The sequence below is a fragment of the Phyllostomus discolor genome, chromosome 8 (assembly GCF_004126475.2).
Source record: "Phyllostomus discolor isolate MPI-MPIP mPhyDis1 chromosome 8, mPhyDis1.pri.v3, whole genome shotgun sequence".
NCBI classification, from domain to species: Eukaryota; Metazoa; Chordata; class Mammalia; order Chiroptera; family Phyllostomidae; genus Phyllostomus; species Phyllostomus discolor.
Genome location: NC_040910.2, coordinates 89234223 through 89249551, shown reverse-complemented (window position 1 = coordinate 89249551; position 15329 = coordinate 89234223). Strand labels below are relative to the sequence as shown.

General features: G+C 38.7%; 1 protein-coding gene across 15 annotated transcripts in view; it reads right to left on the bottom strand.

Annotated features, from left to right (window-relative positions):
• Positions 1 to 15329, bottom strand: part of BPTF (bromodomain PHD finger transcription factor) — a 128209-nt gene that overhangs the window by 1739 nt on the left and 111141 nt on the right. For 9 of the 15 annotated variants that reach the window (XM_036033470.1, XM_036033481.1, XM_036033475.1 and 6 more), the window contains 6 exons: positions 12469 to 12791; positions 9504 to 9677; positions 8555 to 8747; positions 7507 to 7591; positions 4901 to 5087; positions 1089 to 1278 (listed from right to left, as the gene is read on the bottom strand). In XM_036033470.1, coding sequence (XP_035889363.1) covers positions 1125 to 1278; positions 4901 to 5087; positions 7507 to 7591; positions 8555 to 8747; positions 9504 to 9677; positions 12469 to 12791 — 1116 coding nt within the window. In that variant the 3' untranslated portion in view covers positions 1089 to 1124. Of the gene's footprint in view, positions 1 to 1088; positions 1279 to 4900; positions 5088 to 7506; positions 7592 to 8554; positions 8748 to 9503; positions 9678 to 12468; positions 12792 to 15329 lie in introns of those variants that run through there. The other 6 variants (XM_036033482.1, XM_028522117.2, XM_036033483.1 and 3 more) reach the window with 3 other exon arrangements.

Here is a 15329-nt window from a genome sequence, read left to right as displayed (position 1 = left end):
CAAACAATGAAAAATGGGGGAGAATATGGCAAAGGAAATACTGGAAATCATAAATAAATCAAATTTCAATGATTGGCTATGTATGTTCTTCATTCTGCCTTAAATCAGCAGATCAGCAAAAACTCTCTAATATATCTTCAATTATATTTTATTTATTTAAGCATAACTGAGCAAATTCAATTGGCTTCCATATTCTTATTAAAATTACATAAACCTGAATATAATAAAAAGCTATATAAGGTAGCCTGGTGGCAAGCTCCCCTAAATGGCCCCCTCTCCTGTGCAGATCCAACCCCCGGACCCTTCTCCCCCCAACTCTGTGGTTGTGCCCCAGCCCCACAGGGTGCACCTCTCTGTCAGCTGCATGGGCTAAAGCCTCAGCCTCACAGTTACCGCCAAAGGCGGCAATCAGCTGCTTATCAGTTTTTTTTTAAAAAAGCAATTTCAGAAATGCATTTGGAGGAATAGTTGTTGGAGGTATAAATAAAGAAGATGGAGAGGCCTGTCAATACGTTGTGACCCTCTGTCCTATCCCAACCTGAATCCAGGCTCCCCAGGGTCAAGCACTTTGAACTTCCACTTCTTAGGTAGTTACATTTGTTATGCTGCTATTTCCTGCTTTATCTACTTTATATAGTTCAAAATCCTGTTAGGCAAATAGAACTGAGCTCATGTAACCACTCCTCTTCTCCCTTCTGAGCCCAAGTTTTATTTCCCTATAAATTTAATCTTTCTATGCTTTGTCTAGAGACCAATTCTAAAAGTTGAAAACCTATGTAGTATTTACATTATTATGACTATATAAACATTTCTCTCTAGCACCCACTCCTTTGTTAAGAGTGCATTCTCGGCATTCCTATACAACTTTTTGTTTTTCACAGAGCTTCTACTTGCCTTTCATTTTTCTCCACTTACATTCTTTTTTTTAAAAGATGTTATTTATTTTTTAGAGAGGGGAAGGCAGGGAGAGAAATATCAATGTGAGGTTGCCTCTCATACACCCCCTACTGGGGACATCCTAGCCCACAACCCTGGTATGTGGCCTGACTGGGAATCGAACCGGCAACCCTTTGATTCACAGGCCAGCACTCAACCACTGAGCCATACCAGCCAGGGCTCTCCACTTACATTCTTAAACAAATTATCTTTTTTTCCCTTTTTCTTCTCCCAGAGACCTCCCCCATGGGAGCGCTCTTTTCTCCTCCTGGGTCAGAGTAATTACCATTGTTTTCTTGAACCTCTTGTTCCCTGGATCCAAGGTCTTGCTTTCTTGATTTGCTTATTTTTTTTTTTTTAAAGATTTTATTTATTCATTTTTAGAGAGTGGGAAAAGGAGGGAGAAAGACAGGGAGAGAAACATGTGAGAGATACACAGATCAGTTGCCTCTCACACGCCCCCAACTGGGGACCTGGCCCATAACTCAGGCATGTGCCCTGACCAGAAATCGAAATGGCAACCTTTAAGTTCATAGGCTGGCACTCAATCCACAAAGCCACACCAGCCAGGGCTTGATTTGCTTATTCTGCTATTGAACATCTTAAAACAACCTGCCTGAAAGGATGCTTGGGAAGCAGACCCTTTCTGAGTCCTTACATCACTAATATATTCTGCTTCTAAAGCGGATTGTTTGGCTAAACAAAGACTTCTGGGCAGCAAATCATTTCCCCTCAAACTTCTGGATTCATTTCTCCATAAACCTCTAGAGGATCAGACTATTGCTAGAGAACTGTCTGATATGAGTCTAATTCTTGTTGCTTAGTAGGTTGTCTATTTTTCCCTCTTTAGAAGCTCTTAGGAGAGCTTTTTCTTTTTTTAACCTGGGCATTTGGAAATGTTAGTGATGAGTATGTGGTAGAACTTTTTCCATTTGTTCTTATTAAGTTTATCAATTGGCCTCATCAATCCACATAGATTCTGGAAGACAAAGCAGATGGAAGAGGATCTACCTCGCCCCCGGCCCTGTTTCCCCACCCCACAAAAAAGCAACCTCCACCGGGAGCAAGAACTTTACTCTCTCTGTTCACTGCTATATTCAGTCTGACACAGACCACTATGAACCATGTGCTGAACAAATACATTTATTTTGCTTGGATTTGAAGTCTTGTGCCTTGCATTGGCTCAGGAAATTTTTCCTTATATTATCAGTGTTTTAATAATTTCTTCAGCTTTGTCTTCTCTGTTTTTTCTTTCTGGAATTTGTATTAAGTGAATATTAGATACTTTAGAACATTTTTTCTTTTACATTTTTTTTAAAGATTTGATTTATTTATTCTTAGAGAGGGAAGGGAGGGAGAAAGAGAGAGAGAGAAACATCAATGTGCGGTTGCTGGGGGCCGTGGCGTGCAACCCAGGCATGTGCCCTGATTGGGAATCGAACCTGCGATGCTTCAGTTCGCAGCCCGCGCTCAATCCACTGAGCTACACCAGCCAGGGCTTTTACATTTTTAATTCCCTGTATTTCTGTTCTTGACACTGAGAGAGTTGCTTCATTTTAACTTTCATTGCTTGCAGTAATTTTAAATTTTCCAATCACTTCTTTTTCTCAGATTGTTCTTTATTCCTAATACACTGTTCACCATTCTGTAAAATTTCTCTCAGGCCATAATTGAGACTTTTTTTTTTTTTTTTTTTTCCCCAGTTCTCTCTTGTTTTTTCTGGGATCTATTTTTCTGCTAGACCGAGGCCTCCCTCTCCACACTGCAGGCTCTCCTCACAGCCCGGGCTGGCTGTCCACACCGGAGAAGGGTCCAGACTGGATAGCTGCCTGGGGAGTGCTGGGGATGTGTGCAGGGTGACTGGTTGGCGGGTTTTTCTTCAGATCACGATTTCTCAATTCCACTGTTGAACTCTCGGGACTGGATGATTCTGTTGTGGGATGTTTAGCAGCATCTCTGGCCTTTACCTACAGATGTCAGCATCACTTTCAATCTCTAAGTGTAACAACAACAAAAGGTCTCCAGGTACTGCTCAGCATCTCTCAGGAGTTGGGGGTAGACAAATTACCCCTGTTAAAAGCCACAGTTTTAGAATGAGGGGCCGAAGACACCACCCTTCAGAGGGCAGAGGACTTTACTCTGGGTCTAATTCTCGTGTCTACTCTACTTTTCTGCAGTTTATTCTATTTCTTTAAAGAAGAATTGTGTGCTCTTCAGCTCCTCAGGCTTCCTACACAGGCCTGCACACAGGGCACGGAGAAGGTGACGAGCACAAATACAGATGGTCCTTGACTTAGGGGGATTCGACTTATGATTTCTCGGCTTCACAACAGTGTGAAAGGGTTGTGCATTCAGTAGAAATAGGTGAGGCTAAATTATAAAGTTCAGTACATTAGATATATTGAATACATTTTGACTTGTGGTATTTCCGATTTACAATGGGTTTATTGGGACAAAACCCTGTTATGAGTTGATCTGTATGGATCTTCAGTTAATACCTCCCTTTACCTTCTCTCTCGCATTCTGCTTGTTTCAGAAACTCTGTGCTGGAGGCTTTCTGGGGTTCTGCTGCAGAGCCTCTGGGAGGAGTTGGCTGGGGCTTCCCTGGCTTCATCCATTGGTCTTCTTCCACCTGCTTTGTCTTCCAGAGTCTACTGAAATCTGTTTAGCTAATTAACTTCTATTATACTCTTCACTATTCTGAGCTTATCCCTTTTTATATTACTTTGTTGTTATTTTCCTGGGAACTGTCATACTGAATACGTCCTCTTTCATTTTAAGTTTTCCAGCTAATGGGTTAACAGACAGTGGATGATAAAAGGGAAGGTTTTAGAGATTTTGTAAAGTTTCTTGGTCCTGGGTCTATAGCCCGCCTGCCCACACACCCACTTCCCTTTCTCCCTTGCCTGTAGTTTTTTATTCCTTTGCTGAGAAGGTAGTTGGATACTTGAGCTGGGCTGTCCACATTTATTTTACGTAAACTGACTCTAAAAGCGCAGTTCCTCATATAACTTGCTACAGGAAAAGAAGAGAGACAAAAAACACCCTATAATCTTCCTTCAAGGAAAATCCCTAAGTAGAGCACTGGTTCTTACACTCTGGTAATATACAGAGTCCCTGGGAGTTTGTTAGACAATACAGATCCTCAGGCCCCAACCCAGCCAAGATCTATCCAATTTAATATTTCAGGACAATCAAGCCTGTGGAACGGTGAATGGGAGATAGTGGAAAATAAATCACAGGGGCTACAAAATGGTGACAGCTGCCACAGGAATGGAAACCAGGCTTCTGCTGGAAGGAAGGAAGGAAGGAAGGAAGGAAGGCAGGAAGGCAGGCAGGCAGGCAGGCAGGCAGTCATGGGCTGGAGAGGGGGGGCTGAGGTTCAGAAACAGAAGTAACAAAAGTCATACTACAGGCTCAAAGAAAAGGTCTGTGGGCTTAAGAGTAAAATCTAGTTTTGCACATTGAAAGAAAACATTTGATGATTTCAAAAATGTAGCAAACATAAATTCAGGAGAAGATACTTACAGTCCCCTTTCATGGTCTTCCCTCTCCTCTCCCCTATAGAACAGCCACCTTTATACCAGAAAATGAGAGCAAGCTCTGTCTTCCTACTATCTTTGTACATGCATTTAAGAGAGCAACTGGTATTCTGTAAGCTAAATGCTTTTGTAATAAAAAAAAAAAAAAAAAAAAAAAACGAAACACCAAAACCCCGCCCCCAAACCCAAAACCCTTTAATTCCAAGCAGATCACAAACTCAGCAATTTCTCATTGTTGAGCCTGTCCCCTTGTCCTTGGCAATATGTCATAATGCTAGAGTCTGGTTTTGTTTTTCTTTTTAAGAATTCTTGATTTCAAGGTTCAAATTTACCATAAACTGCACTGGCTGATTCTGTAGACATAACAGTATAAAGAGTTTGAAGAGCTGAATAAATTCAGAACACTGAACACATCTGCTCACCTGCTAGCCTTGAATCCTTTCAATTTCTGTACAAAGAATGATTCAAGAACTTCTGCACACTGGTAGAAAGGGGAGTCACTTGGATTGTAGTAACGACAGTTATCAAAAATTTTGGTCATATCTGCCACAAATTCTGTCAGCTTTTCATAATATCTTCTTTGTATTCTTTCTTCCATGGTGGCAAGGTCTTAAAAACACAAAGTGCACAACGTTTTCAAAGCTTTAAGGTTGTTCCAATGTGAAAACTGCCCACAGTCCTGACAAGAACCTTTATTTCCCGCCCAAGCAGTCCTGAAACCGAGCTGATTCACCACTGAAGGCTCTTTAGCAACTAAGGAGTGCTTTTCCAACTATATTTTTGATTGAGGGCTAATGTATAAACTTTGGCTACTGTTAAAAAGGTTCTTTGGTTTTAAATAAAGGAAACTATACCAACATGATTAATACATATTTAAATATAATACCCATTTCACAAACAAGTGTATCATATGTACAAAGAGAAGGGGACAATCCAGATTTAAGAACAAAATCTCTGTAGTTTTGTGATCTTTCTGAGACTTTAAGAACATCATTTTGCTTTCTTTGTTTTCACTGTTACTGTGATGGACTCACCACTTACGGTGGTGTCTACTTAAATCAATTTAAGAGAAAAATATCAGTATGTAATAGTATAAGCATGCAGAAATGACAAAAATCATTAGGGTGGTACACAGGTAACTGTTTTGGAATATACAGACTTAAATATCCCTAAAATAACATTAGGTCCTAGGAGAAAGTTGTGTTTGAAGGGAAATTTCATGTACAATTTACAATACATAAAAATTTGGGAGAGTAGAATGCCAGTGATCTCAAATCAATCTATGACTGAATGAAAGAAACAATTCTAGCCCTGGCTGGTGTAGCTCAGTGGATTGAGCTTGGGCTGCAAACCAAAGTGTCGCAGGTTCGAATCCCAGTCAGGGTACATGCCTGGGTTGCAGGCAATGACCCCCAGCAACCACACATTGATGTTTGTTTCTCTCTCTCCCTCCCTCCCTCCCTTCCCTCTCTAAAAATAAATAAAATAAAATCTTAAAAAAGAGAGACCTTCAAAATTTAAAAAAAAAAGAACATTCTAAACTAAATCTCAATAATTATTTTCAAATTTGAGAAAATGATTTTTAAAGGTTTTTGGTTTTTAGATTTTATTTATTTATTTTTAGAGAGAGGGGAAGGGAGGGAGAAAGAGAGGGAGAGAAATACCAATGTGTGGTTGCCTCTCACAGGGCCCCCACTAGGGACCTGGCCCAAAATCCAGGCATGTGCCTTGACTGGGAATCAAACCAGTGACCCTTTGGTTCACAGTCCATACTCAATCCACTGAGCCACACCAGCAAGGGCAGAAAATGATTTTAAAGTTCAGTCAAAAATAAGTTCAAGACTAAGAAACATTTGAAAAATAACAGCAATGAGAGAAAATTTAATCTATCAGACAAAAATGGCAAATTTTATGTTACAAGTTTTAACACAGGCACACATGCACAAATGCGCACACAAAACAAACACATGCGCACGTGGGCATGCGCACACACACACACACCCCTTTGAGTTTCCATTTATATCAGCAGGGAAAATATGCAAACAAGGATAACTGCAAAAGTACACCTGATGCCCCGATGGAATTCCAAACACGATCTGACTACACCTACCTATTCTGTGTGGGTTATGAAAAAGTAAGTACTTAATACACCATTCCAGGATATTACCATTTTCATACCCAAGTTCTTTTTTAAAAGGCATTTCTGAAGACATTTATGTACCTTTAGAAAATATATAACTGTTTATTGCATGAAACCTAGGTATTGTTCTGTAACTAATTTTTCTTTCAACAGTATGTCTTGGAGAATTTTATTATCTTTATATACACACTTACAAAAGATGATGCTTATCTAGGTAGTATAAAGAAAAGATAGTAAAACATACTTGAACAATAAAAAAAAAGGCAAAAAAAAAAAAGATAGTAAAACACCCCTGGATGGTGTGGCTCAGTGGGTTGGGTGTCGTCCCACAAAGTAAAAGGTTGCCTATTCAATTCCCAGTCAGGGCACATGCCTCGGTTGCAAGCCAGGTCCCCAGTAGGGGGCATGCAACAGGCAACAGACAGATTTATCTCTCACACATCAATGCTGTTTCTCATCCTGTCTTTCTCCCTCCCTCCCCCTCTCTTGAAAAATACATTAAAAAAAAATCTTAAGAAGAAAAGAGGAAAACAGTCTAGCTCTTCAAGAAAATACTTCTGGTCAAATATCTTTAAGGCATATTAAATTTACAGACTATATAAAGCCATTAAAATCATGCTGAAGATTAATGACACAGGAAGATGCCCGTCAGACATTATATAATCTCAATTTTCACACACACCCCTCCAAAACTGCTGGGTCCAAGGGTGTGCACACTTAAACATGTATACACACTCCTAATTTATCCTACAAGTTACCACACCTATTTATACTCCCACCAAACTTGCTCAACAAATTCTTGTATTAATTTTATGAATAATAAATGAAATATCTGCTGAGACTTCTAGAAAAAAAAAAAACCCCTCCATATTCAACTCCAGTACATACCCATAGGTTCCTTAATAACACCATAATAATCTGGTGCATCATTAGGATCCACTGGTTCCAGGAAGGGCCAGGCCATCTTATGGGCCTGCAATGGAAAAAAAAAAAAAAAATCCTTCTTGTTGGGTGGAAATACTAATCCACTTAAATACTCCTATTGGAGTTAACTCCAAAAGTCTTAAACTGGATAGATAATATTGTTTAAAGCAGGGGTGTCAAACTCATTTTCACTGGGGCCACACCTGCCTCGAGGTTGCCTTCAAAGGGCCGAATGTAATTGTAGGACTGTGTAAATGTAACTACTTCTTATAACCAGGGGAAGATTCGGCCCATGGGCCTTATGTTTGCCACCTGTGGTTTATACTGAGGATGATTTTTGCTCTATTCACAACTTATCTCGGATGGGCATATGCTATAATAATGGTTTTCAGAGGGCTGTCTGAGGGACATTAGCATGAGGGGGGAGGGTGGGCCCCAAGTGTGGGATGGGTACCACTGCAGGCTAATGAGGTGACAGAGAGGTCGTATTAATAACATCCAAGCACATATTGAGACTTTGCTCCGTTTTCCATTCTTTCCATGTCCCTGACTATGATGACAACAGGACAAAGTGTCCATCCAGCATGCATGTTTTGAATACATCTCTAGCATTTGCTGATATTGTCCGCTATCCCCATTTCCTTTTGATTTTTAATAAAGGAGGGCTCAAAGCCTTAGATAAGCATTTGTAACTCACTAGAATTCAATCAGACTGTTGTTCAACCTATGGTGGTAGGATAAAGTTTTCTTTAAAAATAAAATTTAGGTTAAAAAAGTGAGTCACTTTAAATTCAAGTGCTAGATAAACAGCAGCTGAGCTATTGTGTGGATGTGGAACCCTCATGACACACATCAGTGTGTGAAGGACTGAAGCCTGTGGCGCACTGCATGGAACCGGCCAGGAGTCAGTAAATAATTGGGTACTCTACTTGGAAAAGTCAAGCCCTGGAAGTATTTCCAAAGTCTTCATGGTGGAGTTCATCTTTAGACTGTGCAAACAGTGGTTTCTCACCTGTAAAGAACGCAGCACCCTCTTCAAACCCTCATAATCTTTCTCGGTCAGTGGCGTGAGCACTGTCATGGCATCCTCTGTTGACTGGCACTGTGGACAGACATACTCATCAATGAGTTCTGCCTCACTCTGCAAGATGCCAACGCAACGCCCATGGTACCAATTCTGACACCGATCACAGCCAATATAAAATCTGCAAGATCCGAAATGGAAATGTGAGTTCAAAACAGATGGAATCATATTACTTATAATTTACTTTAAAAAGTAATAAAACATGCATCTGAAAATCTTCTAACTCTGGGATATAAAACAGATTTAGTATTATAATTGTTTAATACTTTTGAAGACTGACATTCCTATGTGTTAATTTAGCATTTCTGTTGTTAAAAACAAGCATTAAAAGTTTATTAAGAACACTGTATAATATTAGAGAACCCATACAAAAAAAGTAAAACATTTTAATTGACTTTAAAACTAAAAACAAAATAAAGGCAGAAATCTTCCAACAAGTACCATATCAAATGGGAAGTGGGTATTGGTCACCCAACAGGGAATACAAAATCCTATAAGCTAAAAACAAAGTCTCAGACCTTGTATACAAATTAATATTTTTCTAACCTACGAGAAAGCACCATTTCAAACCCTGATGAAGTCCAAATAAGTCAGGCTATTTTAATCTCATTAATTTCTATGTTACATATTGAAGAATCAAGTCTACCATTAAACCATATTTTTCCCAATACATCTCAAACATTCACTATGAAGCAACATAAATTTGAAGGGGAGGTAAAGAGGGAAAAAGAGAAAAAAAAATTGGAAAGGAATTTGTAATGTAAGTGTGTAATATATGCAGAAAATATCTTGCTTTTTATTTTAAAATAAATAAGTAATCAGTCAGAGCAATTTGGCTTCCTAAATTATTAAATATGATGCTCTTATCAGAACTCACTGTGACTCATCATAAGGTGTTCTGCAGATACAGTACAATTCCTCACTGCTGCCCTCTTGTGCCCGTTTACAATCATTACAGATGTACACATCCATTTTCTTAGCCTCCTTTTCTGTGATGCCAACACATTCTCCATGATACCAGTTAGTACAAAGATCACAGCCAATATAGAACCTAAAAGTATTCACAATGAAAATGACAATGTAGTTGTCATTTTGAGCTGCATGGTACTTAAATCTGTCTTTCCTGCCCTGATTCACTTTATTACAGGATAACTTTCTGCAATGAGTCAGCTAAACATCCTGAATCCGACCATTCTACCCCTGGCAAACTACAGCGTCTGACACTTTATCAAGTGTAAAAACATAAAGTCACCCACATCAATTTCAACAAATACACTGTTTAGTGAAATATGGGTCTTTAAAAACATACTGGGGTTTGAAAAAAATAAAGAACACACTGATGGTAATGTCTGCCTCTTAATGAGCATGTGTAAAACTGGGACAGGCACAAAAACCAAAGCCAAAGAATCAAAGACTTACATCTGTCAAACCTATGCCACAGAAGCCATTGCAAAATCAGGGCTATTTCTTAGATAGGTTTGAAAATGTATCTCACAATTTAAATTTGAAAACAAAGCAAAGCGCAAACACCAAGTAGAAGTAACACTACAAGAAACATGCACGTCAGCCAGGTGTAAAAGATAAATGGTCAAAATATGATATGAAAAAGAAAACTAAGAAAGGTACATGTAGTAATTCAATTTCTACCAAGTTTTCTAAATACACATTGGAATTTAATCTAACTGTCACAGATTTTCAGTTAATACAATCATGTGTGACCATGTGGAGAGTGGCCAGGTTAATTAATCATAAGGAACTGCTTCAATTAAAAACCATGGGTGCCTGGTACAGAGTGTTGTAAGGAGAGTTACCAAAAACAGCCAGAGGTTGTACAGTACTTGGTAAGGTGGGACTATGTGTGTATAACTGGGCTGATCATATACAGTTAATAACTCTCAAGGTTTTTATAATATAGGATTCTAAATGACAAAATGAAGAGTGTCTCTATGACAAACATGCAGTGTATCTGAAAGTGTCAACGAGCACCATGTAGAAACACCATGTCAAAGTCATAGGAAGAATTAGTATGGATCACAGGGAACCAGACTGGCCTTGCTGATACCATTGTTCTAGCAAGGGGTATCTTGGTAGATTCACCCTGAGAAACAGAAATAGTCCTCAGGCTTTAAACTTTATGTTAGGCAATAAGACATGGCTGTGTAGATTATCCTACTGCCACTAACTTTTCCCTTTTGAATTATGACTCTCACATGATTTTTACTGCCACAGGTAGGAGTCTTCAAGGTGTTTTTCTATGTTGCCTTCACCAAATGTTGAGCTATATGTCCTGGAAGTAGTTCAGGACTTAAATTTCAAGTTTTAGTTGTTTTCACTAGATTCCCAAACCAACCTGGTTTGGTAGAAGAGATTACAAAATAACCCTAAAAAAAGACATTAACTCATCTGAACTCGAATAGGGAGTGAATGAACCTGGTATACTGAAGTGTTAACAATGACAAACTGAAAAATATGAAATACCCATAAAATAATGAGAAAATCTCAACACAACAAGCACATATACATGCGTGCCTCATTTTATGCAACTTAGATATTACATGAAATAAATTTCTGTTATCTTATTATTTTAGACCAAAGATGACTGCTATTTAAAGAAACTGCATAAGCAGATCTTTTTGTAAAAACTGTAAATCATGTTGTTTTGCTTTATATCATTTAGTTTATTTTGCTTAAAGGAAGGCACACTTGTATGACACTAAGGGAAAAATCAGGTAATAGGGTTTCCCTTTTTACATTATATGTAATTTCCAATATAGTAAGACAACGATAAATGAAGATGTCTAAAGTGATCTGTGTTTAATTAAACACACAACTAAATCTATCAACAGAACTTTTGATCTAGCACTTGCAGATTATAATTTAAATAGCACCACTGAAACAGCTTTCAGGCTGCAAATTAAACATCATTACAGAGACCATTTTATTTTAGAAAGTGATTAGGCACTCACATAGGTAGACATTAAGCATTCCTAATCCAAAATAATCATATCTTTTGGCACAAGCTTTTCAGTACTGTAAAAAATATTGTTAACTTTGGTTTTAAAAAGCTAGCCTATATTTAAATGTTCAAAATGGAAGCTAAGTACTTAAATGATAATAATGATAAAAAATAAAACTACATTTACAGATGAGTACCTCTAAAATCTTGTATGTATTACCAAATAAATGCACCTCACAACGGTCAAAAACAGCTCCCAGCTGCCATGCTTATCAAATTTATGTCATACTTGAGGAATGGGTAAAAGGAATACTTTTTGTATTTTTCTGACTTTTTCACCAATAAGGAAGTAAGAACTTTGACAAAAATAATATTGTTATACTGTTCCAATACAAACCCCCCCCCCAGAAAATTGCTTAAAATTAAACAATTAAAAAACCAAAGCCACTTAAACTCAAAGCCTCTTGCACGATTCATTTTCACGTAGTCTCTAGAATTTGATGTGTCAATGTTGTGAAGAGACTCCAGGAAGGATGCTCTGAATGCTGGGCAGCGATAATAATACAACTCCTTCTCCAGACAGCATAACTGACTGAATTGGAGTTAACCCAAAGAGAAAAGGAGAAAGCCAGGAGCAACAGAAAGCTTGTTTTTGACAGAAAAGAATATGAAGGACAAACACAAATCATGAACACAGGAAATAAAATTGTACTTGCTAGTGTCAGAGTTAAGAATATTAGATGCTCCAAGTTCACAGATGAAACACTATTACTCTTACTTAACTATTTTCATTTATGTTGCTACCATATGCTAATTTTCTTCAAACCTGGAAGTCTAACAGCTAAACTTTAAGAAAATAAACTAGAGCTCAAAAAGATCTACTCACTTAGATTCATCATAAGGCGTTTTACAGATACAGTAAAGCTTTGTGTCCTTCTTAGTTTCCTTTGAGGTAGTAGAGATCATTTTCTTCTTCTTGGACTTGGAGCTTGAGTCTCTTTCCTCTTCTCGCTTCCTCTTCTGGGAAGCCACAGGCGCCGTGGCTGTGGCAGTGGCCTGGGGGCCTGAGTGCTGCGGGGGAGGCGGAGGTGGAGGCGAAGGTGGAGGGGCTGGAGGTGCAGGAGGTGCTGCAGGGGGAGTGGCAGTGGCTGCTGTGGCCTGCACTATTTCTTTTTCTTTCTTAATTTTCAGGTCTCTCTTGAGCTCTTCCTATTGCCAATTAAAGACAATACAAGACTATCATTTGACTTATGTAAATGTATGACCTTACCAGAGGATGTTACATTACCCTCCTTGTTGAAAATAGCTCCACAGTTCAGCCTAATGTGGGGGAATTGTAATAATTCAAAACACCCAAGTTCTTAGTATACCTTTAACCCAATTAAAACAGCTTGAGCCCTAGGTGGTGTGGCTCTGTGGATCTCACGTGGCCTGTGAACCAACAGACTGTTGGTTCGATTCCCAGTCAGGGCACATGCCTGGGTTGCAGGCCAGGTCCCCAGTGGGGACCTGAGAGACAACCGATTGATTTATCTCTTCCATGTTTCTCTCTCTCTTTCCTCTTTCCCTTCCCCTCTCTCTAAAGTAAATAAATAAATCTTAAACAAAAAAGCCCAAAAACTCAAAATGAAAGGCAAAGATGACAATTGGGGAGGTGCTAGCTGTCCTCAAAGCAGATCTGACAGAACGGTGCACAAGTGTCTAACAAGAAGTGTGAGCTCCTGGTGTGCCCCTTTTGTGAACTAATTATTCCAGTCATGGCTCAGGAAGTCATTTCAAGTGTCCTCCCCTGCTGGCTGCTTTCTTCTTGCTACTTACCTTCTGTGTCCTTAGAGTGAGACTGCACATGAAGTGAACAGGACACTCAAACTTACCAGCCCAAAGCAGAAATGACAGATGTGTCTTGTTTCTGTGCCACTACGTCAAGAATTTAAGGCTCCAGGGAGTGCGCTTTCTTATTACCGATTTTGCCAAAAATTAAAGCCTTTACTTTTTTTTATGTGAAATACTTTACAGATACACCTCTGCTACCCAGTGCTCCAAGTTATTCTGAGAAAACCCACTGTGACTGGCATCCATGAACAAACTTGGTGTAAACAAACCATAGTTATGACCAAGCTTCTAAGCAAAACAAATATCGTAACAAATAAACCTGAATGGTTCTGGTTTAATAAATTAAGATAGCCTTGTAAGTGAGAAGATAAGCTCTGTGACTTTTCAACAACCCTTCTCTATATAAAAAGAGAGTATGAACTTTTTCCTAGGGAAGAAAGTATATCTTGAATTTCATTTTCATAATTAATATGGGTTTATAACATAATGAAATGACTACAGGAAAATACAGTTTATCAAGACGGTGTAGGAGGTACACGCTTTGACCCTTTTGAACCCCCCTTTCAAGAACATACCAGCGATAGGAAAATATAAAAAAGAAAAAAAAATGAAAAGACACAGCGGTGCTTGAATACCACAGAAATGTCTCTGTGGAACGGAAACACAAAACTATGAACTTCTGCTGGGCTCCAGATTCAGAAGCAGGAAGTGGCGGGCCTGACGACAGTAACTGGAAGAAGGGGACTCTAGCTTCGTGTGAGGTGGGCAATGAGCAGGCTCCCTCCCTGATGATAAGGGGTGGTGGGGCTACAGTGGGCTCTGAGAGAGGAAACAAAACAAAACTCTCTCACGTAAAATACCAAAACATGTAATGTGAAAAAAAGTCATTAACAAAATCAATAAACTAAATCTGAATTCACTCATATGAAATTAATTTCCTACAACAATTTGATAGAAACTTTATAATACACGTTTGAGATATTCAGAGGCAAGTGAAGGTATAAGTTCTATTAAAAAATGAGTGAATTATTTTATCAAAAAGACAAGTAGAGGGGGATAGAGAAGGGATGAAAAGGTGGAACACAGAACATTTTTAGGGCAGTAAAACTATTACGTATGATACTGTAATGACATGCTTGTGTATTCTGTATGTGGTATGGATCTATGACATTATACCTTTGTCAATGGCACAGACTGTATAACACAAAAGTTGATGTGAACTGTGCACTTAAGTTAATAGTAATATATCAATATTGACACATCAATTCTAACACATGTGACACACTAATGCAAGATGTTAATAATAGGAAGAACTGTGGGAGTGGGGGATAGTGTATGAGAACACTCTACCTTCTACATGATTTTTTCTAAATTTAAAGCTGCCGCCCCAGCTGGTGTGGCTCAGTGGATTGAGTGCGGGCCTGCAAACCAAAGGGCTGCTGGTTGGATTCCCAGTCAGGGCACATGCCTGGGTTGTGGGCCGGGCCCCCAGTATGAGGTGTGCGAGAGGAAACCACACGTTGATATTTCTCTCCCTCTCTTTCTCCTTGATTTCCCTTCTCTATAAAAATAAATAAATAAAACCTTTAAAAAAAGGAAAATAACATCTTTAAAAAAAAACTGCCTTAAAAAATAAAGTCTATTCGAAAACTGACAAGCAGAAATGATGTAAGAAAAGGCAGATACAAAGAACCAGTCACATATCTTAAAAATGAAAAATAAAATCATTATAATGCTGAGTATTTTCTTAAAGTATAATTTTTCTTCCTCAATAGACAAAGCAGTGCCAAAGGGAACTACAACTGTATAATGTTCACAACAGTAATAACATTTCTAAGTGGCTGCACAGTACATTGAATGCAGAAAAATGTTCAGCATTGTTTGTCTCTAGTGTGACTGTTTCGTATAAAATGT